This window comes from Mauremys reevesii, linkage group 4 (genome assembly GCF_016161935.1).
Source record: "Mauremys reevesii isolate NIE-2019 linkage group 4, ASM1616193v1, whole genome shotgun sequence".
NCBI classification, from domain to species: Eukaryota; Metazoa; Chordata; order Testudines; family Geoemydidae; genus Mauremys; species Mauremys reevesii.
This window is the reverse complement of record NC_052626.1, coordinates 79,930,956-79,958,274: the sequence shown is the minus strand read 5'-3', so window position 1 is coordinate 79,958,274 and position 27,319 is coordinate 79,930,956. Positions and strand designations below refer to the sequence as shown.

General features: G+C 43.3%; 1 protein-coding gene across 16 annotated transcripts in view; it reads left to right on the top strand.

Annotated features, from left to right (window-relative positions):
• LDLRAD3 (low density lipoprotein receptor class A domain containing 3) overlaps nucleotides 1–27,319 on the top strand; it is a 209,960-nt gene that overhangs the window by 55,573 nt on the left and 127,068 nt on the right. The window contains exon 1 of one of the 16 annotated variants that reach the window (XM_039537434.1): nucleotides 4,592–4,641. The exons of 13 other annotated variants lie outside the window; for them this stretch is intronic. Coding sequence is in view for 1 of the 3 variants with exons in the window: in XM_039537418.1 (XP_039393352.1) it covers nucleotides 27,129–27,201 (73 nt within the window). In the remaining 2 variants the exon portion in view is untranslated. Of the gene's footprint in view, nucleotides 1–4,591; nucleotides 4,642–4,859; nucleotides 4,893–27,128; nucleotides 27,202–27,319 lie in introns of those variants that run through there. 2 more of the 16 variants (XM_039537435.1, XM_039537418.1) reach the window with 2 other exon arrangements.

Here is a 27,319-nt window from a genome sequence, read left to right as displayed (position 1 = left end):
AGGTATATAATGAAGAAAAAGACCTGGGTTACATGGATTTTGTAAATGTCCTCCTGTATTTACTTTGGTTGAAATGAGCTGTTTGCCTATCCTATTTCAGAGATCCTGTTTCATTGAACTGCTGTAGTAAATCTGTTTGGTTAGGGAATCTACTGAGAGAGAACCAAGCCATTAAAATTTAATATTGATCACAGGTAGCTTTTCCAAGAATAGAACTGGTAACGCTGCTACATATTTTATCTATGAAAAATGCATGCAAAAATTAATATTTGTATATAATAGAGCTGCTAAGAAAATGGGAAAATAACTTTTTAATTTTATCTGATTTGGGGGCGGGGGGCGTGAAGCAGCTCTAATGTACAGTGTTCACAGCTGCAGGATAAGAACATACATCAACCTAGATCAGTGGTTCAGATCCAGACCAGGTTATTGTGACTAAAAGCCTTTAAAATCTGCTGGCTGTTAAGCTGCCTACATAAAATGACTTGGAGGGGGCAGGTTTGGTGACTCAGTTGTCTGCCTCAAAAGCCACAGTCACAATTAGCACTAGTTGGCAGTCTCAGTAGAGGCTAAAGGCTGACTGGGTTTGGAAACCCAAGTTGCTCTTTTTGTTTAGATGTAGGGTTACCTGCCTATATAGTAAGGCACATCCTTTATTTGCATACATAATATCCAGCTGCCTGTGTCCGAGATGGAGCTATTTCTGAACTCTGATCACTGTAAGTACACTTTCAAGCAGTAAGCAAGCAAATGATCATATGGTCTGGTATGTTTTATTTGGTACTATATTTTGAACCGTGTGATATGGTGCCTCTTTGAATAAACAGTATTTTATGTACTTGGAGTACAGATGGTTACCATGCATGTATATCTCGGTAGTTTTGTAGCATCTAAGCATCTCACAGACATGAATGAGTTTATGCTTGTGGTATTGCTATGAGATAGGGAAGTGTTACCCATATTTTACAAATGGAGGGGTGGGGTGGGGAATGCTGAGGCCCAGTGAAGTGATGTGCTCAAGTGTACATAGTCTGTGGCAGAGCTGAGACCAGAGCCCAGATCTCTGAGTCTAAGTCCGGAAGACCACCATCCTTATTTGAAAGAGATCCTACCATCAAGGTTAGAACATGATGGGGGTGCCTATTTCTCCTAAAATTCCCATCAGTACACCCCCATTGGTGGGAAGACTAGTATAGGTCAGCCCACCTGCATTTTAGCTGCCATATTGTCTAACCTTGTTCTGACATGTGGACGCATCGTTAAAATGCTGGAACTTGTCTGTTGAGTTCTTTAACCATTGCTGTTGCTGATAGGAGCTCTAATTAGGACATTTTAGGAAAATATGTGAAGTATAGGAAATGTCCAGGGCTGTCAATCTAGTTTATTTCCTAAACTCGTTCTTAAATTGATGGGGAAGGGGGGAAAAAAAAGTTGGCTGACATGATGTAAAATAAATGTTTGCGCTGCTCTTATATCTCTTTCATTGTGTAGTAAAATAAATAATTACGTGGCGGTGGAAGGCTCAAACGTGGGTTTGGGTAGATATCAGCAGATGGTGTGTGTTTCTCCCCATCCCCATAATTGTCCTCATGAATTATGCATTAGTGATAGGAAATGTGTCTGCATGGTATGAATTACTGACAATACAGTATGTGTATTGCTGGCTGCAGTATTTGACAACCAGTGTTGAATTACTTGGCTTTTCACTAAGCTTGTAGTTGACTTTAGATTTTACTAGCACAAGAAAGATTTGTAACTCACAGGCATGTTGTTCACATTATAGCAGATTTAAAGCATCTTGGAAGAGTGGGATTTGGAACTTCTTGCTATATATGGGGTAATTTGGCCACTGGCAATATGTTGGGGTGTAAGTTTTCCAAGGCTTTAGAGAAATGCAGCTCCTGGCTTTATCTTTGGCACAGGCCACGTTTACACTACCCGCTGGATCGGTGGGTAGTAACACTGCTCTACAGCGAAAATGCTTCTGAAATAAATGTAGTCAAACTTTACTAATTCTGGGTCACTGAGAACGAAAATGATGCTTAAAATTGTTGATTGGCTCTAGTTTTCAAGTTATGCTATTGGGTCACTATATACGACCCTTTACTTGGGAATAGCGGAGGATAAGTGAGTTTTATAAAGGGAAGGGATCTCAATTTAAACCAGAAATGACTAAAACACATCTTTGACTGGATCTATGAATAAATCTGTGGCTGGGTTTGGACAGTACTTGCTTTTTAGGCAAAACAATGAATGATGCAATCTGAAGCTGGTATTGCGTCATACATGATATGAATTGCATCATGTTATTCCTAGAAGACATGGATGATGCAATCATAACGAAGCTTACATCACTCTGCTGAACAAATTGCCCTATATCAGCTCTAGAAATCATACAGTGTCGTGCTCTCTTATTTGTCGGTGTTTGATTTTGCAAAGGGACACATTTCTGTTTAGCCAAAGTGAGCAGAGATGCCTCGTACTTGTGTGAACAGTGCAGATAACTTCTATGTTTGTGGTGAAGTGACTTTTGCATCACAAAAGCGCAGTATAACCACTATGGTTAAGAAAGTCTATCACCTTTATTTTGACTGCAAAATTGGAGATCAGGACAAGAGGCGGGCCCCACACATATGCTGCAACACTTGTGCAACAAATCTTCGCCAGTGGTTGAACAGGAAAAGGAAATCTATGCCTTTTGCAGTGCCAATGATTTGGAGAGAGCCAACAGATCATACCAGCAATTGTTACTTCTGCATGGTGCCTCCAGTTGGGAAAAGTGTGTCAAAGAAGAAAAAGGGGACTGTGCATTATCCAAACATTCCATCAGCTATACGCCCAGTACCCCACGGAGAAGGACTGCCTGTTCCTGATGCACCAGAATCATTCTCACTTGAGTCAGACAAGGAAGAGGATGAAACTTCTGGTCCTGAACCATCGATGTCACAGGACCCACATTTTCTCCCATCCTCCTCCTCTGAACCATGCCTCATAACACAAGGTGAACTGAATGACCTTGTCAGGGATTTGGAACTACCCAAGAGTAAGGCAGAGCTGTTGGGCTCCACACTACAGCAGTGGAATCTCCTGGCAGGTGATCTTAGGGTTTCCATGTTCCGTGACCGTCAAAAGGATCTTGTCCCATTCTTCTTCATGGAAGGTGATCTTGTAGCCTGCAAAACATCGATGGTGTGATGGCAGCCCTCAACATCGTTCACGATCCAGATGAGTGGAGACTGTTCATTGATTCATCGAAGACGAGTGTTAAAGCTGCCATTATGCAGTAAAACAATGTTTTGCCATCAATTCCAGTTGGTCATGCAGTCCATATGTAGGAAACCTATGACAACATGAAACAACTTTTGAGGTGCATAAACTATGACCAACATCAGTGGCAGCTTTGTGGCGATTTGAAGGTTTGTTGCTCTCTTGCTTGGTCTGCAGACTGGATACACAAAGTACTGCTGTTTTCTCTGCGAATGGGATAGTCGTGCAAGAGATTCCCACTACATCAAGAAAGATTGGCCACTCTGACAGTCATTGGAGCCTGGGAGGAAAAGTGTTCGGCATCCACCACTTGTTGAATCAAGGAAGATTTTGTTACCACCCTTACACATCAAGCTGGGTCTGATGAAGAACTTTGTCAAGGCCATTGACAAAACACAAGCAGCTTTCAAGTACCTCCGTGGAAAATTTCCAAGGTTAAGTGAAGCTAAGATAAAGGAAGGTGTCTTTGTTGGTCCTCAGATTCGTGAACTTCTTCGAGATGATGCATTTGACCATGCACCGCGTGGCAAGGAAAAGACGGCATGGAAAGCCTTCCAGTTAGTGACAATAAATTTTCTCGGAAACAACAAGGCAGACAACTACAGGTTGTTGGTGGAAAACCTCCTCAAGGCATACAAAAGCCTTAGTTGCAACATGTCACTAAAGATAAATTTTTTGCACTCTCATCTAGATTTTTTTTCCACCGAACTGCGGAGCAGTGAGCGATGAGCACGGCGAGCGATTTCACCAGGACATTGCAACAATGGAGAAACGCCATCAGGGGAAATGGAGCCCATCAGTGCTTGCAGACTATTGCTGGACAGTGACAAGAGATGCTCCATTTAATGAATACAAGAGACAAGCCAAGAAGCGCCGAGTAGACACTGAATAGGACTAAACTATGTACCTTATGTTTCATAATAAATTTTATTTATATAACCCTTTTGCTGATTTTTAAAGTGTTACATAAACAGGACAGGTAGAATATTATCATGTAAAGCAACCATAAACACATGAAAGGACCTAGGTTTACAATTTATGATTAAAACTCTACTATCTACACAATATACATAGACATAAAATGTAAAAACTTAAATATCTTAGAAACAGTAGCCAATCAGTTGTTTTAATTGCCATATTTGAATTCAGCACATCAAAATACATAATAAATAGCACATTTTATCTCTGAAGCAGACGACTTCTCAAAAATTGTAGACCAGTGTAATCGATCTATCGGGGATCGATTTATCGCGTCTCATCTGGATGCGATAAATCAATCCCTGAATCGACGCCTATACTCCACCTTGGCAGGAGGAGTAAGCGGCGTCAACGGCGGAGCCACACCAGTCGACTCGCTGCTGTGAGGATGGCCAGGTAAGTGGAACTAAGATACTTCGACTTCAGCTACGCAAATAGCATAGCTGAAGTTGCGTATCTTAGTTAGATTTCCTCCCCCCACCCAAACTGTAGACCGGCCCTCAGTTTCTGCTGTCCTTACTGTTGGTAATGTTGTAGTTTTCTTTTTCAGGTCTAATACTAATACAATGTGGTGATCATATTTATTCAAATTTGTACTTAAGAGCACCAAGTATTTTACAAATGGTGAAACTGAGAGACAAATTAAGGTGAGTTGTGATTGTGCACAAGTATGACTGGGTTTTAATCCTACCTCAGGGGGAGAGTGGGCAAGTCACTTAATGTCTGCCTCAGTTTACCCCTTTTTTAAAATTACTACTTACGTACCTATTAGCAGTGCTAAGCATTTATTAGTGTTTATGAAGCTGAAAAACACCATGATATTAATTATGCATTTTAATATCATTTAGTTACTGTAGTAGTTTGATTGTTAGATTTGTGAGACAGACTGGAAACTTAAAATTATGGCTTGTTTCCTTAGCCTGTTTCAATCTACTGCTCTGGAAAACAGCCTTGACATATGGTACTTGTTCTAGTGCCTTTTAGCGCCTTTTTCCTCTACCACTTTGCACAAGTGCTACAGTAACGGTGAAGATATTTATAAAAAGAATAAGGTAGAAGACCACCTCAGAAAGAGGGTTCCCTTTGGAGATGTGGAGCAATTTTCATATCGATAGCACATCATCAGACTGGGGGAAAGATTAGAAGGCTAAATTTCAAACAAGCGTCAGTTGAAAGACTCATGTCCATATATAGCAAACTTAAAACATAAATGAGTTTGTCACTTCTCTATCTGTTTGGCTCATCTGTTCAGATGGAGAAGTTTCTTCTGAATTGTCTCCTTCTCCTATCCCTTGTTGTGTAAAGTTCTGTCTCTGTAACGTCTGTCTTGTTCATTCTTTGTTTTTATAGGCTTGGTTGAATGGGCTGTTTTTGATTTTTGTCTGCTCCCACTTCGGAATGGTTTTCCAAAGTTACAGGCAGGCGTGCTGTATAGTGTGGAGTGCATTTGTTAACCACAGTCATTTAAAAAACAAAAAAAACGTGAATATGTATAAAATTATTTGAGTGTTAAATCAAGGCAACAGGCATTAGGAGTTGGGATTATGTGGCTTCTCCTTTCAGTGCTTCTTTATCAAAGTGGCTCCAGTTTCCCGATGGTGCACACTTCCAGATGGGAGAGTGAATAGTTCTATCTTGGCTACAGTCTAGACGCTGCAAAGAGGTTTTCAAAATAGATACCTAAGAACATACGTGGCAGCTGCTTTTTGTTAGCACAAGGAATCTTCATCCTGAATAAAAATAAAACAAGGAAGCATTGCAAAATGACACACAGCAGTCTCCAATAGTCTTATAAATTAGAGTTGGAAAATATCTATTGGTTTATCTCTCCACTTCCTTCTCAGGGCTAATGCATTATTCCCTAGAGTGTATAGTCCAGTGCTTTGTCCAGTCCAAATGTAAATGAGTACCACAGAGGACTTTAATATATGCCATATTGTCTTTTAATCATTCCCTTTTTTTTTAGACTGAGGCATAGCTTTGGTTTTGTAAAATAAAGACTATTTAATATGTATGCACATTCTCCAGCAATGTGAGTATTTCTCAAATATTGCATTAGATTTAAGTATACACACGTACTTGCAGACTGTGTGCAATTAACTGAATCTGATGCACTGCCAAGAAAGCATGAGAGGAGAATTTTTCACCCCTCACCAGTGTAGTTTCAAGTTGGATTCAATTGTTAAGTAATTTTTAATCAACGCTCTAATGTATAATTGAATAATTTTTAGTGAGGTCCTTGGTCTTTATGCTCCTTTCATTTACACTGATTTCACACTGGTGACCTCAGTGGATTTACTCCTGCTTTACACTGTGATGAGAAGAGAAACAGACCACCGATTTCTGAAAATAGGGTTTTAAAAAGTTCTGTAACTGAAGCTTCTTGAACTTTAAAACTGGATTTGTAAAGTCCACAAGTTAACAAACAAATGTTAAATAGAAAAGAAATCCATTTAGAATGGTCGCTTGACAAACTGGGGCCTGATTCTTTTGTCTCACTTGTGTGGGGAAAAAAAACAATGGATCGTTTCTGAAGTCTTTGAAGCTCCATTGCTATAAAATGGGGCCAAATGGAGCTAAATTGGTTCCAGGGAGCCTATCGCTGTCTAGCAGAAACTTCTTTTGCTCTGCCTAAACAGCTTCTGAGTCATGGGAAAAAAACAGCCAGACCCAAGGGAGGCTATTTCTGTACTTTGCAAAATGGTGAGTGATATTTTGGACCCATTGAAGTCAATGGCAAAACTAATCCTGACCACCATTGAAGTCACTGTCTCTTAGAATGACATGCCCAGGCTGGTGACATTCCTAAATTATCTACTTTTCCAGTTGCTCACTGAAAACTTTGTTGTTTTTTGAAAGAAGGACAAATTGAAAAGAAAAAATAGCAATTAACTGCTACTTTTAAGACCTGCTGAGTGTAAAGGCATAGAGCTTCAAAAGGCTCATTTGTATAAACAGATCCTGTGCTCTGTTCCACCAGACCAATTCCATTAGCTTCAAAGGAATCAAACTGATGTAAAGCTGGTGTAGCAGAATAGAGAGTTAGGCCCAAAGTTTTAAAAGAATCACTTGATTTCCATTTCCACTCATCCACAATACCTTGCTTTTATGTTGCTCTCTTTTCAGGGCCTCGTTCTGTTCTGTTTATTTAGATGTGGTATGATCTTGATTTTTATCTTGCAATGCAAAATTGTTTGCCGTAAGTAAAAGTGTTTGATCACAGAACATAGCTGTTAGCATAGATTTCTTGTTGGCAAGGTGTCTCTGAAAACCAATATGTGTCTTGTGCTTCAGGAGAAGTTGGCAGTGTCACCTGGCTCTGCTGTCAGTGTGTATGTATTAGCGGCTTGCTTTGTCTGGCCCTGAAAGCAAATGTCACTGCAGGAACCTAGACTTGCACTCTTTGGTTGTGTAGAGTGTTCAGAATGCCCATCCTGTTTATCCCATTTACCTCCTTCACTTTTAAGGTTTAATCAACAATTTATTTATTTATTCTGGTAGTGGGACACTAGCCTTGCTAAAATATTTCCTAACATTATTTGACCCCTTTCAGCTGAGAAAACATTTTCCAGGGCCAGCCTTAAAAAAGTCTCTCTAATTCAGACAGAGAAGATTTGTATCCATATCTCCTAGCTCACAGGTGAGTCCCTTATTCACAAGACTATATTGTCATACTCTCTCTCTCTCTTTCTCTCTCTGGCGCAAGGAATGTTCAAATATTTATACAAAATGGAACAGCCTCAACAAGAGAGTGAGAGCTACCCACCCCAGGATAGCCAGTAGCCTGGTTAGGGCGCTCACCTGGCATGGTGGAGATCTGAATTCAAGTCCTTGCTCCAGAGTTGAGATTCAAACCTGGGTCTCCCATAGGCCACAAGTGCCCTAACCACTGGGCACCAAGGGATAAGGCAGCATGTGCACACACACAGTCCTTTTGTGAAACAGACTGGACTCTCCTGACTTGTTCTGATTTTCCAGTTTGCTGGCAGAGCAGAAAAAAACAATTATTTGGCCAGTTCTACTGTTTAGTTTTCTCATTTATGCAGTACCATAACCATTCATGGTACTTTGAGGCAGGTAAGACAGATCTTTGTCCTAGGCTTACAGTTGACAGCAAACGACTGATTCACCTGAAGGAGGGCAAAGGTAATCAAAAGGAGGGAGATGCAGCATTAGGGGGTATAGTGTATAGCTGAGAGCATGAGAGAGAAGCTGGAGGATTTAAAAAGTTCTTATTCCTTTTTCTTTAAGTTACTAGATCAGAGGTGTCCAAACTGCGGCACGTGAGCTGCATGTGGCTCTTTTACAGTTAAAGTGCAGCTCGTGAAGCCCCCTGATTTGCCACCTACCAGACTGGGGGAGGAACTCAGGGTTCCCGCCTTGTGGCAGGGAGGTGAGGCTAGGGACTGAGGGAGGGCTCGGTGCACCTGCTGAGGCTTGGGGCTTCAGCCCCAGCAGATGCACCCCAGCTTTCGAATTTCTGAAGATTGTCATATGTGGCTCAGGGGTCAATAAATTTGGCCACCCCATACTAGATGCACAAGGATTTTGTATCAGCGCAGTCAAGCAGAGTTTTCAGTGGCAATTCGAATGAGAGAGTGGCTGAATAAGGCGCACAAAGAGGGGAAATGGTTCCATGTGTAATGGCAGCATGAATGCGAGAGCTGGGCAGATACAAAGGAAACACTTCGGTGGGAGGTTACAGTGCATGTGAGGGAGGCAGGAGATATGGCTGTGGAGTATTGGCAGGAATGGATTTCTGCTTCTCTAATCACAGGATGTGCACAGGGGTGAAAGCTGCCCTCAATCTTCATCAGTTAATATCTTGGATTTGTGATCAGGGTTGTGACTTTGCAAATAGAAAAGAAGCAACTATCTTGAAACACTTAACTTAATTGGTCAGTAGATCTAGGCATGGGATAGTGTCATACCACAGACACACTTCAACCCTGCCCACCCCCACCTCTGCAGATTCATGTTGTATTTGCCTACTTCAGTGCTTAATAATAATATATATTACAAAAAAAACCTATTTGTGCGTGAAGCCATTCCCCCTCCAGCTGTGATATAGTCCGTTGTGATCTAGTGAGTTTATAAAATAAGAAACACTGTCCTTTAGGAATCCTCTGTGGGAGAACGCTGGGTGCTTGTGGAAAGGCTGTCAATAATTTAGTAGGTGCAACTTTCCCATCCAGGTTGGTAATTACCTTGTACTCCAGCATGGGGCATTTCCCTTTCATGTGAAGTACAGTTAGAACTGTAATCCTGGCCATTAAATACTCATAGCATTTCTCACAGGAACTGGGTTATTTCTTAGTCCCGTTGTCCTGGACAAATTTTAGCCATTGTATTCTATCTACCGTACCTAAATTTTCCCCTGTAGTTTGTTGGATGGTCCATAGCAGGAAAGTCAGCACAAATGGTTAACAATGGTTAACAATTTGTAAGTATTAACTTCTTGAATCAGGAATGTCCTGGTAGGCTATTCACAGCAAAGCAATGACTGCATAAATCTCCCTCCACTGTATGTTATAGACTATATTGCATTTAAATGCAGGGAAATTAATTGCATAAGAAGCTAAGATGACAGGAAAAACCTATAATAGTTTATCACATTCTGTGGATTTTATGAGTGTTATAAATTTAAGTTATACGAATTGTATTTATTCTGTAGGCTTCACACATTTATCTTTTTTTTTTTAAATAGGGCTGATGAGTTTTTCAACAGAAACCCTGTTGTTTAAAAAGGAAGCAAAGGCAGGCAAAGGAGATGCTGTCCATATAATGGACAACAGCAGAGTGCAGATCTCATGAAAATTCTCCAGTTACATTTAGCCACTAATAGCTAAATTATTAATGCAGCATTGATCGAGGAAGAAGCTTTGGACCATTGACTATCGTTTTACATTGGCATGTTAATAGCTGGAATTATAGGAGTGTCATTCCGTATGGGGCCTTTCATAACACAAACAGGCTCTCTTTTCAGATTCAAAGGAGAGAACACGGACTGAGTTTCTAGTGTTTTAGCAAAGCTCAGTGTCCTAATTCTTGAATTCAAGGAACTTACATTTGGGAGTGGAATGGGATAAACAAGGAGCGAGGGACAGAGACAGTATCCTCTTAGGTATCCGGAGGTGAATCCGATGTTGAATTAATTAGTCTAGGATGAGCTTATGAGGTCTCCCTTTGAAAAAACAATAGAACAACCTGCCACATCAGATAATGTAAAATAATGGGTTATTGAACAGAATCACCTTTCTTTCTCATGTTCATGAATCTGGTCTTGGACAGTGTTACGTATTGTTTCCTGTTGGTGTCACAATAATAGAGCCATCCTGCGGAGTTGCTGCAAGAGGGCATGCCAAAGCATTAGCCTTTACAAAAAGGAAACGTCTCCTTTTGAAAATTGCCCTAAAGGGCAGAAAAATATATTTTAATTAAGAACTTGTATCCAGATTCACAGTGAAATGTTGCCTCCTTCCCCAGATTAATTGGCTTGTGTTATCCAGGTGAGGGAGACTTTGTCTTACTCCTTTGTGGACAGATACTTTGCATTTATAAGACTGCCTTCAATCCTGAAATGCTTTTCTAGCCATTGTTCATGGTGGGAAGGGAGGGGCGAATTAGAGAAAGTTGTTTCTAACTAACTTCTGTTAACCACTGGAACAATTTACCAATGGCTGCGGTGGATTATCATGGGCAATTTTTTACATCAAGATTGGATGTTTTTCTAAAAGCTATGCTCTAGGAATAACTTGGCGAAAGTTCTGTGGCCTGTGTTATACCGGAGATCAGGCTAGATCAGTGGTCACCAACTGGTCGATTGTGATCGACAGGTTGATCCTAGAGGCAGGATCTCTGGCGATGCAGCGGTGTTGTTGCTAAGGCAGGCTCCCTGCCTGCCCCGACCCCACGCTGCTCTCGGAAGTGGCCAGCGTGGCCCTGGGGGCAGGGGTCTCCCTCTGTATGCTGCCCCTCTCTGCAAGCACAGTCCCCGCAGCTCCCATTGGCCGGAAACAGGGAGTTCTGGCCAATGGGAGCTGTGGGGACGGTGCTTACAGAGAGGGGCAGCGCGCGGAGCCATGTGCCCTCCTCCCTCCCCTGCAGGGGTGCGTTGGCTCTTTCTGGGAGCGGCGTGCGGCTGGGGTAGGCAAGGAGCCTGCCTTAGCGGCAGCCATGCTGCACCACCAACTGGGAGCTGCCGGAGGTAAGTGCTTCTTGGCGGGAGGCCACACCACAGCCCTGAGCCCCCTCCTGCACCCTAGAGCTGTCACCCTGTACCCCCTCCTACACGCCAACGCTCTGCCCTAGCCCGGAGCCGCCTCCTGCACCCAAACTCCTTCCCAGAGCTTGCAGCCCCGCCCAAGCTAAGCCCAGAGCCCTCTCGCACACTGCGAACCCCTCGGCCCCAGCCCAGAGCCTGCACCCCAGTCCAGTGAAAGTAAGTGACGGTAGGGGAGAGTGAGCGATTGGGGGGAGGGGAGGATGGAGTGAGCAGAGCAGGGCTTTGGGGAAGGGGCGGGGTAGATCCTGGGTTGCCCTTAAATTCAAAAAGTGATCTTGGGCATAAAAAGGTTGGAGACCACTGGGCTAGATGATCACAATGGTCCTGTCTGGCCTTAGAATCTTTCCTCCTCGTGTTCAGCTCTCAGATATATATGCCTTACCTTTAGCTTTGCCATTCACTTCTTAATTGGTTTGTCTCCCTTTTGAATTGCATGATCTTTGTAAATTTCTAAAGTGACTTATTAAAATGTCAGCTAAAATAATCTTTTAAATTTATAGTGGGGGCCTTTTCATCCCAAAGCACTTTTACAAATTACATACAGGGGATCACTTCACCTGCCTGTGAAATCTGCAGCTGTCTAAGAAAAAAGCATATATATTTCTCACTTTTGCCAGTGCACAGATCAGAAGCTGTAAAACTGCCCTGGGGGTTATTCCTTGCATGTGGCAGTTCAACAGGAGGGCCAGTATGTTACTTGTCTTTCTCCCTCTTTTAGAAAGCAAGATTAATTTTGGTTTCAGAGACTTCCAAGAGAAGGATATCGCCCAGGAAGAATGATTATATTTCTTGTGCCTGTGAGAGGGGTGTTATTAGCTTGCTCTTTGTCCTTTTCATTCATGAGATGGCGTTCGTGAAAGGAGACTACGTTACCCAGTTTTCTTTCTGCATTATGTTTAGGGCAGGCTTGCAACACTCAGTTTATCTCTAATATATGCAGTATGTTAAAGGGAAAATATTCTTGGCAATAGCAACAACTATTGTGGGGCTGCAGATAGTGCACAGGGTTAGCCCTGGGAGATACACGTTCTTTCTTGCTGGGCCAAAGTGGGTTCAGCTTGGCGGCGGCTAAGGCTTGGATTTTCAAAGGAGCTTGAAAAAGCCAGCCAAATTTACAACTTGTTTAGGCCCCTTTGAAAATTCCAGCCCAAATGGTTATTTTCTGACAGCTCTGGATTCACACCATCTGCTTTTTATGTCCCACAAGCAACCATCAGGTTCACCACTAGTATGCAGTCTTGGTAGAGAGGCCAAGGATGGAATGGTCTTCAGAAACGGAACTCCTCCCCGCCATGACAGGGATGCTGCCCACTTGTACAGTTGGTGGTGTTGGGGAGGCTTTCACTGCTGCTGCCTATGCTGTACCTGGTGTGTTGGTGGTGCATTTTGGTGGCAATGGCTTTCAGTCCAACACTAAATTTATTTCTAAGAAATCTGGGGTATAGCATTACACCTACTGTGCACTGTAAATTTTCACTGTTGTCTGTATACCCTCTAGCGTGAGGAAGTGTGTGTGTGTGTGTGTGTGTGTGTTTGGAGTAGTGGAGAACCGTAGTTGGAGCCAGTCCTTTCACAGATTCTGCTGCATGTAAAGGTTGTTTAGACAAACTTGCTATTTATTTTTACTCTGTCACCTTTTGGGGGATTCCCAGTTTTAGCTGAACTGGCACTGGTGCTAGCAATTCTTTGTCAGGTCGAGATTGGGAGAGCAATTATTAAAAATCCGCTTTTTGTCTTCATCTATTCCTACTTTTTACAGAGCACAGAATAAATAAACTCCTATAGCAGTATGATTTTTCTTTCCTGATTAAATTAATGCATTCCCTGTCAGTAAAGGAACATGTGGTGGGTGAGATCCACCCTGCTAAATTTATACCCTATAATTTTTAGACATTCAGTGTCCCTGAACTGGCAGAGTGGTTGGAGCCAATGCTACCTGCTTTGCAGTTATATCTGCTGGGTTGGTATTTATGGGAGAGACTAATTGAGGCAATGAGATCACAAATTAGAATTAACTCTTTGTGGCTGGATCCTAAAACTGATGTTTCATTGGTATGTTCATCAAGTTTCCTAGATTGTAAACTTACTTAGAAGCCCCAGTCATTCTGATTCTTAGAAGCCCCAGTCATTGTATTCTGCTGCAATACAAATAATAAGTATTTAGTTCATTGGCACCCTGAAATTAGGGGAAATTACAAACTTGTGCAATACAGGGGCCTAGATCTCGATTGCAGCCTTTGGGTGCTACTGTAAATACAAATGTTAAATAAAAATAATGATCTCACTCTGACATATAGCCCAGTGGAAATAAAATCCATATCTAGTAGAATTTCTGTTTTATTAGATATATTTTAACAGAATGTTGACTCTGAGGGGAGTTCTGCAACTCTTGATCACATGGTGGGCCTTCATTCCTAGATTTCTAGAATCCTTTCATGACTCCAGCTGAGGCTTACATTGCTGTGTAGCTATACCCACTGTTTCCGTTGCTCCCCTGGGGAGATAATTCCAGCATCTATTTGAGAACATTAAAACATTTGCACTTCTTTGCATTCTAAACCATCCACTGTACCACTTTGCTCCATTATTCCTCCCTCTGTTATATTGCAAAACACAGCTTTTGTTGAAAATGCCACAGTCCGAGATCCATATTTTTATATCGCAATGTACTGCATTACTTTCCTGCCAGCTTTGAAGCTATTTTACTATACAACATACCTGACTTGCTGTAGTCATATTTGTTGGGAAGAATTGGTCACCTATGCTATGCAAAAAGAGTAGGCTCCTCGTCCCTCCCCCACCAAAGAAAAACCTTTGATGACAACCCCATATTAATTTCCATATGTACAGACTGAAACTACATTCCATTGTAATGGAGCTATATAATTTTATTTCAAATAGGGCTTCTGTTAGAATGAATAAGTGGAGTAGATAAGGTGAAATTAAACGCCTGAGAAAAAAATGAGCCTTTGATTTCAATATAATCCCAGCTGTGTATGTTCATAACAGTGTGTTTCCCATTGACAAAATGCAAATACCATTCATTTTTCTGTTACAGATTTGCATACAGAAATCAGGTGAAATCTAATCCAGGCAACAAATGCCAAGTCACTTTATCTTCTGTATGTATTTTTTTTTACATTACTGTATAAAGCACATCAAAGAACTCCAGTTGAGGGGGAAAAAAATCATGTTTTAGGAAAGGTGGTTATAAACTTATTTTTTCACTTGAAGTGATTATTTTCTAGCTCTTCGGCAGTGATTACAGGGATTTCCCAGCTTTTGAATAAGTAACTACTTATCTACTTTTTTCCTATTTAACTTGCTCTAGGGATTGCCTTGGGGCATAGGTGCTGACTCTGAGGGTGCTCCAGGGCTGGAGCACCCACGGGGAAAAATGGGTGGGTGCTCTGCACCCACCGGCATCTCCCCGCCAGCTCACCTCCGCTCCGCCTCCTCCCCTTAGCACGCCATGTCCCCGCTTCTCTCCTTAGCTCTCAGCGCTTGCTGCCGTGAAACAGCTGGGAGGGAGGTGGGGAGAGGAGGGGGATCATGGCGTGCTCTGGGAAGAGGCAGGTCCAAGGTGGGGATTTGGAGAAGGAGTCCAATAGGGGCAGGGAGGGGGCAGACTTGGGGAAGGGGTTGGAATGGGGGTGGGAGGGGGCGGGGCCGGCGGTGAGCACCCGCCGGTGCTGAGAAAAGTTGGTGCCTATGCCGTGGGGTGGGGTGGGGATACCTAACCAGAACTTCAAGAACTTGGAATGTGAGTGGAGTGGACTTCCAGAAATCTCTGGTCTGAAAAGACTTTACTGTTGCTTTCAGTAGTCCTGCAGCGCTAAAAGGCTTCTGCCCTGTGATGCCACAGTTGGGCTGGACGTATTTGTGAGCAAAGGTCTCCAAAGTGCCTTTGTGAGCGTCAAGTGTAGTTCTTGGCATTCTAAAATGTAACTTTTGGCCTCTCTACATGGTTCACCACATCTTAGATATAGGCAGGTTTTGGATAGAATGAATGATTAACGGGCTGGAGCTCAAGCCTGCTATTGATCTTGAATATGGCTTTTGAACACCTTGATTTTTGTTCATTTAAAAAAAAAATACTGTGAAACCTGTCGTCATAATTTCCTTGTAATTACAAAGGAAGATGAACAAAACTGATTGACTGCACATTTTCATTGCTGATGAATTTGGCCGATAAGCAAATTGTGGCTCATCTGCCACAGAGTTCATAAGCACAATTTGCTTATCCAGAACAAACAAATGTTGGAGATTTGTGCCTTGATTTTTGCTCACATACTCATAGTTCCTATGTAAACTTGATGGGGCACTTGGTGAGATGTTAGTGCCATCCTCAGCATGGCAATGTTTGCACTTCTGATTTAAAGGACCAGGTCATATTGATCAAGAACACTCATGGGTGTGGTGTGATGCATGCAAATATATACTTTCCTTTTTTCTCAGTAATATTAATTTATATTATGATAGGATCCAGTGGCCCTATTCAGAATCTGTCCTAAATTCCACTCCTCTTGTTTTGAAACTTCATTTTGCTCTCTCCATCTTGAGTTTTTTTATTATTATTTTTTATTCTGAAGTATGGCACTTTTGGAATAATAAAAATGGAGGCCATCAGCCAATGCCAGTTCTCCCGTCACAGACACTGAAGTTTCTGGTTACTCTCCTCTTAACCCTTTCACTTGCCCCGGTGACGATATCCATCCTAACTCCTGCTCTCCGTCACTCCAGCTCTTATCCCCTACCTTACTCTTGTCCTTAATCTTTCACTCGCCTCAGGCTTTTTCTCTTCACAATACAAACGTGCTTTAGTAAGTTTCTCCCATACTAAAAACACTCCACCCTTTGCCCCACTTGCCTCAACTACTGCCCTTCTCCCTTTCATTTCTAAGCTCCTTGAACATGCTGTCAGGAGTTCCTCTCCTCCAGTCTCATAAGAACCGCCATACCGGATCAGACCAAAGGTCCATCTAGCCCAGTATCCTCCTGACAGCGGCCAATGCCACGTGCCCCAGAGGGAATGAACAGAGTAGGTAATCAAGTGATCCATTTCCTGCCACCCATTCCCAGCCTCTGGCAAACAGAGGCTAGGGACACCATCCCTCCCCATCTTGGCATTAGCCATGTATTCTCCATGAACTTATCTAGTGCAGTAACTCAATGTTGTAGTTATGTTCCTGAAAAATGAGACTTTATGTGAAACGATGATGAGCAAATCCAATATAAGTCCAGTATAAGTTTTAAACAATTTTAAACAAACAGTTTAAATGCATGAATGATTGATTGTGAAGCTTAGTTGAGGTGGTGGAATATTTCCCAGGGAATGCCTTGCTGTTAAATGATGAACTAGCACTCAGCTGAGCCCTCAAGGGTTAATAGGCTGTTGTTAATGTAGCCTCACACTCTACAAGGCAGCATGGACTGAGGCAGGAGGAAGGAAACACAATAGATGCAGGGCAGTTGCTGCAAACACTTCCCTGCAAAAACTGAACATAATGATGAACTCATGCTATCCAGCTGGAGTACACCACTCCCGCCTCCTGACAGCAGATGCATGGCTACACAGGTGCTGACTTTCCAAAGTGCTGGGGGGTGCATGCATGAGTGAGAGAGAGACGTGCATTGCCCCTTTCAGTACGCTGACCACACTTCAAGTATGTTGCCCTTATAAGCAGATCAGCCACTTCGACAGGAAGCAACAGCTTCCAGCAAGCTCCCTCCTTTCTGTCCCTGAACCCTGTCCCTTAATAAAACCAGATGCAGCTGAGGATGTCCTAGGGTTTGTGTGACTAATTGCTATCAATGAAACCTTGGTACTACTTAGGGCAGGGGTCTCAAACTCAGATGACCACAAGGGCCACATGAGGACTAGTGCATTGAACCGAGGGCCGCATCGCTGACACCCCCCCCTCGCTGCCTCTGGCCCCTCCCCCACTCCACCCTTCCATTAAGCCCTGCCCCCACCCCAATCCAACCCCTTCCCCAAAGTCCCCTCCCCAACGCTGCCCCCAGGGGGTACAGGGTGCGGTGGGGGCTCAGGGCAGGGAGTGCAGGAGAGGTGCGGCATGTGGCGGGGGCTCAGGGCAGGGAGTTGAGGTGCAGGTAGTGTGCAGGGTGTGGCAGGGGGCTCGGGGCAGGGGGTTGGGGTGCAGGGTGCGGGCTCCAGCCCGACACCGCTTACCTAGAGCAGCTCCGGGGTGGCAGCAGCGCGCACCGGGGCCAGGGCAGGCTCCCTGCCTGCCCCGGCCTCACGCAGCTCAATTCCAGGAAGCAACTAGAACCCTGTCCCTGCGGCTCCTGGGGGAGGAGGGCGTGGCTCAGGGTTCTGTGCATGCACTGCTCTTGCCACTTCTCTAAGTACCTCCCACGAAGCTCCCATTGGCCGCGGTTCCCTGTTCCCGGCCAATGGGAGCTGCGGGGGGCAGTGCCTGGAAGGAGGCAATGCAGGAGCCCTCCTCCACCCCGCACCCCCGGCCCAAATTGGTGTGCTGCCAGCTGCTTCAGACATTGGCGCGGGGCTCGCAACGCCACTGGGGGCAATCAAGCGGGTAGGCAGAGGGGCGGGGGGGGGAGTGCGGGGAGCTTGGCGGGCCACACGTCAAGAGCCGCGTGTTTGAGACTCCTGACTTAGGGCATGTCTACACTTAAAATGCTGGCTTGGCGCACCTGCATCACTTTAGCACTTTAATGAAGACATTCTATGCCAATGGGAGAGAGCTCTGCTGTTGGCATAGTTTATCCATCTCCCTGAAAGGCGGTAGCTATGTTGGTGGGAGAAACTCTTCTGCCAACAGAGCACAGTCTACACGGGGTTAGCTCTGTATAACTACATTGCTTGTGGGTTTTTCACACCCCTGATTGATGTTATATAGGTATGTAGTATAGATTGGACCATAGAAATGAATACAAACTTTAAAGCAAGAAAATCTGGTCAGCAGCAGCAGTTCAAAGGACCTGCTCCTGCAAGGTGTCCAGGACCTTGCAGGATCAAGCCCCAAAAGAGAGAAACGCTCCATTTTTTTTGGTAATTGTTTGAAGTAATGGCTCAATCTTTTGCAGTTAAGGAAACATAAAGCTTACTGTAAAAATGTAATTTTTTAATACATTTTTAAAAGGGACACTACAATGAAAACAATTTAACACCAGTCTCTTTCTATGTTACCCAAAGCACGTAGATGATTCAAACAGATTTGCCATTTACCAGTCTTGCAGTTAGCTTGCTTTTCACTCATCTTCAACATTGAAACCTAATATGTCATCTTTGCGTCCTGGTTGTCAGGAGTTTACTCGCTGCTGTTGTGGCTTTGGAGTCCCAGGACTGCAAGGGATTGGCAGGAGGTTGTTTAATAACAAACTGACATTTATGATTTCGTGCATACACTAATTAAGCTCATAGTATCCTTAAAGTACATTTAGCATCCAAAGTAGATAAACTCCAGGTATGCAATTCCTTGACCAATGTTCATGCAGGGTTTCTCCCTTCCAATTCTGCAGCATGTTTACATGTTTATTCAAGCTTGAAATTTATATTGAGTGATGCTGGTCAGAAGTATCTTGTTGACAAGGGAAATCTTAGAGGGCTATGTTTTGCTGGGAGAAAAAGTTTGAGTTTGACATGGTGTTTGTGTATACATACACATCTAAAAAAGATTCTGAAATATTCATGTTTTACAAAAGATGCTTGTTAGGATAGAGATATTCAGGCCTGTCTGCAAAGGCCTATACTTTAAGAATTTAGGTGTATTCTTATCACTTAGCTAGTTATAGAGGTATAAAAGAAAGAGAGAATCAAAATCACTGTCTGTGTAATGGCCTTCTCTTACTGTGACAGGCTAAGGCCGTCAGCTAAGATGTAGTTAGGCAGCCATAAGATGTTTTACAAACATCTTTTGTAAAACATGAATATTTCAGAATCTTTTTTAGATGTGTATGTATACACATCCTCACATTCCAAACTAGTCACATTGAAATATTGTGCTATGGGCAATTAGGAATACAATCCTGTAGATGTAAAAGGAAACTTAGGGCTGGTCTACACTACGGGGGGAAATCGATCTAAGATATGCAACTTCAGCTACGTGAATAACGTAGCTGAAGTCGAAGTATCTTAAATCGAATTACCTACCGTCCTCACTGCGCGGGATCGATGTCCGCGGCTCCCCATGTCGACTCTGCTACCGCCGTTTGGGTTGGTGGAGTTCCGGAGTCGACAGGAGCTCATTCGGGGATCGATATATCGTGTCTAGATGAGACGCGATATATCGATCCCCGAGAAATCGATTGCTTCCCGCTGATACGGCGGGTAGTGAAGACGTACCCTTAGTTTGATAGCATCCTGTCTGGCAAGCACTCACTTATCAATAGACACAGCTGGAAAAACCCTTATGTCTGTGTAGATGTAGTTGTAAAATCCTCACATCTGTATTGTTTTGTATGTTTATTTGCATGGTCTCTGTCTGGTTCTGTAATTGTTTCTGTCTACTGTATAATTAATTTTGTTGGGTGTAAACCAATTAAGGTGGTGGGGTATAATTGGTTAAATAACCATGTTACAATATGTTAGGATTGGTTAGTTAAATTTCAGTAAAATGATTGGTTAAGGAATAGCTAAGCAAAACTCAGGTTTTACTATATAGTCTGCAGTCAATCAGGAAGTAAGGAGTGGGGGAATTAAAATCATGTCTTGCTAAAGGGGAAAATGGGAACAGGGGATGGGAAGGCTCTGTGGTGTCAGAGCTGGGAAGGGGGACACTAAGGAAGGAAACTGGAATCATGCTTGCTGGAAGTTCACCCCAATAAACATCGAATTGTTTGCGCCTTTGGACTTCGGGTATTGTTGCTCTCTGTTCATGCGAGAAGGACCAGGGAAGTGAGAGGATGAAGAAATAAGCCCCCTAACAATGCTCAACAAACAAGACTATAGGTACCTGTTTAGACTGCAAGTTTAAAATGTTCCTGTATGCAAGACTTAATGCTGTGTTTTCAGATTCTATGCTGCATACTGTTGAATCAGCAGTTTGTGAAATAGATATATTTGACTGTTTTTCAAACAAGATCTGTGAGTTATGTGAAGCAAGAGGAAGACCAAGGACAAGATAGGTTTATTACTTAATGAGGATGGAAAGACAATAACAGAAAATGCAGCAATGGCCGAAGTGTTAAATGTGTGCTATAGTTAGCATCCTTTGGTAGGATCTGAGGCTAAAATAAGGAAAGAAGTTGTTAAAAAGTACTTACCCAAGTTAGCTGTCTTTACATCAGCAGGGCCTGATGAAATACATCTTAGAATACTCAATGAACTGGCTGAAGAGATTTCTGAGCCATTAGTGGTTATCTGAGAGAACTCATGGAGGATGGGAGAGATCACAGAGGACTGAAAAAGGGCAAATATAGTACCGGCCTATAAAAAGGGGAATAAGGACAACCAGGGGAATTATAGACCACTCAGCTTAATTTTGGTACCTGGAGAGATAATGGACCAAATAATCAATTTATAAGCACCTAGACATGGGCGGCGGATGAACCCCTGCTTTGGGGAGGTTAGCCCGCCAGGCTCCCCATAAAAGGAAAAGCCCTGAAGGGCCTCCCAGACCAGAGGAGCCCCAGCCTGCCTGCCCCAATACCACCAGAGTTGGGCCGGGTTGAGCCGCTAGCCCCGGCGCTGGGCCAAGCTTCCTCAGTCCGTTGGCCGCTGGCTCTCTGCATTGCTCCTCACTCCCTTGTCCTGAGGAGGAGGGACATGGCGAGCAGCGGGGACCTTTGGGGTGGGTGGTGTGGAGGAGGTGGTGGGGGTCTTGGGGAAGGGACCCAGGTGTCTGGCAGCAGGTTGGTGGCAGCGCCAGGGAAGGCTAAGCCTTCTCTGGCCTATTATACTTGACTCCCAGGAACCTAGATTGGGATTGGCAACCTCTGGCACACGGCTCGCCAGGGTAAGCACCCTGGCGGGCTGGGCCAGTTTGTTTACCTGCCACGTTGGCAGGTTCAGCCGATCACGGCTCCCACTGGCTTCCCACTGGGAAGTGGCACGGGCCGAGGGATGTGCTGGCCGTTGGTTCCCCCCAGCCCCATTGGCCTGGGACGGCGAACTGCTTACCCTTGTTAGCCGCGTGCCAGAGGTTGCTGACCCCAGACCTAGATGATGGTAAGGTGGTAAGTAACAGTCACTATGGATTTGTCAAGACCAAATCATGTCAAACCAACCTCATCTCTTTCTTTGACAGTGCAACACGTGGATGGAGTCAAGCAGCAGATGTAATATATTTCAATTTTAGAAAAACTTTTGATACTATCTCACATGACCTTCTCGTACGAAAACTAGAAAAATATAGTCTAGTTGGAATATAATACTAGTTGGAAATCCATACTAGGAGAGTAGTGATCAATGATTCACAGTCAAGCTGGAGGGACATATCGAACTGGTTTCCTCAGGGGTCTTTCCTGGGTCCAGTTCTATTCAATAACTTCATAAATGTTTTGGATAGTGGCATAGAGAGTACAATTACAAAGTTTGCAGATGATACTAAGCTGGGAGGGGTTGCAAGCACGTTGAAGGACTGGATTAGAACTCAAAATGATCTTGACAAAGTGGAGAAACGATCTGAAATAGGATGAAATTCAATAGGACAAATGGCAAAGTACTACACTTAGGAAGGAATAATCAACTGCGCAAATACTAAATAGGAAATGACTGCCTAGGAAGGAGTCCTACAGAAAAATATTTGGGGATTATAGTGGTCACAAACTAAATGAGAGTCAACAATGTAGTATAGTTGCAAAAAAGAAACAAAAACCCACGAACATCATTCTGAGATGTATCAGAAGGAGTGTTGTAAGCAAGACATGAGAAGTAATTCTTCCCTTCTACTCAGCACTGGTGAGGCCTCAATTGGAGTACTATGTTCAGTTCTGGGCACCACACTTCAGGAAAGATGTGGACAAACTGGAGAAAGTCCCAGAGGAGAGCAACAAAAGCGATTAAAGGTCTAGAAAACATGAACTACAATGAAGATTGAAAACATTTGTTTAGTCTGGAGAAGAGAAGACTGAAGGGGACATGGTAGCCGTTTTCAAGTACATTGTTATAAAGAGGAGGGTGACAGATTGTTCTCCTTAAATAGCCCAAGAAGCAATGAGCTTGAATTGCAGCAAGGGAGCTTTAGGTTGGACATTAGAAAAAACTTCCTAACTGTCAGGGCGGTTAAGCACTGGACCAAATTACCTAGGGAGATGTTGGAATCTCCATCATTGAAGGTTTTTAAGAACAGGTTAGACAAACACCTGTCAGGGATGGTCTAGATAATACTTAATCCTGGCTTAGTGCAGGGGACTTGACTAGATAACCTACTGAGATCCCTTCCAGTCCTACATTTCTATGACTCTTCAGAGGTAGATAAGGTGTGGTTTACGATGTGAGGGTGAGTCTGCAGAGACTTAAACTATGGTCCTGTCTGCTCTATGCAAGTGTCCTTGAGCCAACCCTCTCTTCTGTTGTCCTCCCCCAGCACCCTTCATCTCCAAGTCGGCTGGGTTTTGGTGAATGAAGATTGTATAGTGTATATGGTTTTGTGAAGCACTTTGAGTCTTTGAGATGAAAGGCACTGTGTATAAAATGTTCAAGTATTTGGTTTAGTGCTCTGTTGGTATCTTGCCTCTTTCCTTAAGTGTTTTTGAGATTCCTTGTTTGTAGAGGGTATAAATACAAAACCAAATTCTACTGAGTTTAGCGTGTTTGAATATACAGAGGGAGTTGTTGAATTTTGTCAGTTCAGGCTGCCCTGCTGTTAAGCTGCTCGTGCTGTGCTGTTCTGTATTGCTGTGTACTGTAGCATATTGCCAACATCGCTTTCACACCCTGTCATCAAATTCAGATTTAAGAAGCTAAACTAAAACATACATTTCTAGCCAAAGAAGTTTTTGGAAAGGGATATATTTCAGACACTGGTAACATGAATGCCATCAAAACAAAATTATGTGGGACAGTTATTCGCTTAGGACTTAGCACTTTGATATTCTATAAGGGTGTAAACCAAACTCTTGGCACTAACGAACAGTGCTGAGAAAGTTGGAGCGGTTTCAGAAAAGGGTAAATTTGCTCTACAACTTAGGAGGACATACATTCACACATGCTGCAGCTGAACTTCCAAAAGATCAGTCTGTAAGGCAGAGCCCTACCACCTTGAGGTGTTGACTTGTAAGCAGTGAAGAATTAAAAAGGAACAGAGCTTGGGTAGTATTCCAGTATTTGGGGTGGTATTAGGGAGTCAAAAGGTATTGCCCTTCCTTCTGAACTGGTACTCTTATGTGATTTTTGAACGGCAGTGTGCTGCTGGAGGTGCCATCTTTTGGAGATATAAAACTGTCCAGACCATTTGTGATCATTAAAGCCTTTAGACCTTTAGGGGACATCTACACAGCAAATAAACGCATCTGGCCGGTTCAGGTCAGCTGATTCTTGCTCGCAGGGCTAGGGCTGTGTAGACGTTTGGGATCTGGGATCCTCGCCCTACGTGGGGTCTTTGAGTTCAGGCCCCAGCCCAACTCCAAACATCTACACAGCAATTTTAAAGCCCCGTGAGCCTCAGTCAGCTGACCTGGGCCTGCTGCAGCTGTGCTGTGGGTCTTTTATGCCAATGTGGTTTGGGCTCTGGCTGTCTAGAAAAAATGGACTTCTTCCCTGATAATTCCACTGCAGGTGAAGTTAGTAGAGGAGTTTGAGAAAAATCTTCTTGTTTTATTATTGGCAATCAGGATTCCATTGTGCTAAGGTCTGTATAACTGCATAGGAAAAATTATTCCTGCCTCAAATTGCTAACAGTTTGAGGTCCTGTTTCAGCAAGGAACTTGTGTGTGCCTAACTTTAAGCATGAGTTGATGGGAATACAACCTGGAGTTGATGGGAATACTTACCTGCTTAAAGATGGACACAGACTTATGAACCTGAATCTGGGTATAATTTAAAAGTTTGTAGCTTGGTATGGTTGGGGCATGTCCTTATATTTTGGATTTTTATTCTTGATTGTGCTACTTTTTCTACAGTGCCTACAGTAATGGTTAAGAACTTCTGAAAATATGAAGAAGAAATAACTTAAAAATAGAAAAGCCGGCTTGCTTAAAATCACTGAAGAACCTGGAGAGATTTGAAAATAATAACCTGGAATGCCGAGCTTGCAGTAGGGGGTGGGTGGGCGTTGTGGAACCTTAGCATGTAATCAGCAGGTGGCTTTCCATTATGAGAGACTTTTATGGGGGAAATGCACTGCAAATATCACCTAGTTATTCAAATTCCTGTTATGCTCAATGGGTAGAAGCCATGCCATACTGTCATTCCTGCTCCACGGGGATAATCTTGCTGTAAGCCCCACTGTCTCCCATTAGTGGAGACTTTTAGTGTAACAGAGCTGCACATTTCTTAAGTCTCAGATGACTCCAAGGGATCATGAGCTTTATTCTTCAGGGAGAATAAGGGCTTAACCTCTTTACCCCTGAGTTCTTTTTATGACAGCCAAAATGCACTATATATAGTTTTTAGGGGGTTAAGATCTTAATTATGCATAACTCTGAAAGACCCAGTAATCTTCTGTCTGCTTGCCATTCTAATAAGTTTTTAGTGATGAGTGTGTCACCTTTGAGACTGCAATGAAAATCCTGTGGCTGGCCCATGCTGGCTCATTTGGACTGGGGGGCGTGGGCTATAAGGGGCTGTTTAATTGCAGTGTAGACATTTGTGCTCGGCTGGAACCCAGGCTCTATGACACTGCGAGGTAGAAGGGTCCTGGGGCTTGGGCTGCACCCCGAGCCCAATCATCTGCACCGTGATTAAATAGCCTCATAGTCCAAGCCCATTTTAGTGTAGACATACTCTAAGAGGCGGCTGAACCCATTGAACAGGACACTGGACTGGGACTTGGGAGACCTGTCCTTGACCTGCTCTGTGACCTCAGGCAAATTTTTATTCTTGTGCCTCAGTTTCCCCCAACCCTTCCCTGTCTTGCATCTCTAGCTGTAAGATCTTTTGGACCAGGGCTGTCTCCTGTGTGTATGTACAGTGCCCAGCACTGTGGATGTGGATATCAGTCATGGAATCTTAATTACTACAGTAACGCAAATAAATAACGTGATAGTGACAGCATACACCCCTGATGCTGAAAGGGAAAGAAATGGAGGGAGTCCATCTTTCTAATGTTCACTTGAGCAATGCACGTTTTCACAGTATTTACACAATGGTGCCTGGCTACTGTAATGTGCAAAGTCAACTGGGTCTCTCCATCGCACAGGATAAGCAGACTTCTTGAGAGCAGATCATATGCCCATATCCTATGAGGTGCTGAGCACAGTTGACTACCATTGCAGTGTGACTGGAGTTGCTATGTGTCCTCAACTATCAGGATTATGGCTCTTTTTGTTCATCTGTCTAGTGCCAGATTTAAGCAGTATTGACTGGTGGCATGTCTTTGAATAGATTTTAATTCCTTCATCTTCAAGGCATGTTAAGTCTAAACTCCTAAGTAAAGTTTGCACACACTCTATTTTGGCTTTTTGCAGCTGAAACAGGAGTTTCTCTCAGTTGTATCAACAGTAAAAACACAAATTATATCATCATAAAATAGGAAGGATAGTCTTGTGGCTAAAGCACAGGACTGGGATTCAGGACTCCTAAATTCTGTTCCTTGCTGTGCTACAGATTTGTGTATGACCTTGCTAAGTCCCTTAAAGTCTCTGTGCCACACTTCAAAAATATTGAGAATGAGGCTGGCACCTCCGTGCTAGTGGTTTTGTGGTGACAAATTCCTTACAGGAATCAAAGTGCTTTGAGACCCTCGGATGACAGGTGTGCTATAATTTTGGCATATTTATCCTTGCTATCTTAGAAGGAAGAGACCTGGTTAGGTAATTTAAAAGTTAAATGGGGCAATGTCTGACCTTTCCTTTCCATTGATTTCTCTCCTGTTTGTCACTGCTGATAACTTTCCTTCCTACAGTCCTGGCAACCATGTCAGGAGCCAGTTTGGTAATTAAATAAGAAGCCATTTCCTCACTCCACGCTTTTCCCATTCTGTTTAAAAAGTTTGTATTGGTTTGGTGTCACCTATTGCTACTACGTGGGCTGTTTACAAACAGTCAATGTCCCTCTTTTCCCCCACCACTAAGCAGATCTCATGAGCTTTGGCCATGTGTGTTTTTGTCTGTATCCAAGCAGAAGTAACAGCTGTAGTGGAGACAGCTAAACTCAAGCCTGGGGATTTCAGCAGAAATCCCCAGCTGTGAAGCCCAGCCATGCAGTATTGTGGGATTTAAAATAGGCCCAGTAGTCCTCCGTTCCATCCTTGTACAAAAAAAATTCCCTGTCCTAGTCACTCCTCAGAAAGGAGAAGCAAATCTATTCATTAACTAACATGTTAGTAGCATGTTTATTTTAGACCCTCAAGTGATGTATACAGTGTACACACACATCTTTGTACCCAGCTTTGAAATGCAGCCATCTCTGGGGTGGAGCATGTCAGCTGTTTAACATAGCAATGCTATATGAATAGAAAGTAAAGAATATAGAGTCCACACCTTATTATTTGTTTATGGTAGTGCTGATGACATGGTGAGTGCTTTCCAGACATGCAAGAAGGAACAGCCCCCTGCACTGAGGAACTCCCAGGACAGACATCCAAGTAGGTGGAAGATAGGGGAAAGGCAACAACACACAGGGAAAAACAAACAGATTTTAAAAAAAAGTCAGTAAAATTCAGGCAACCCAGCAGAGAGAAGTCTTTAAAATAGATTTAAATA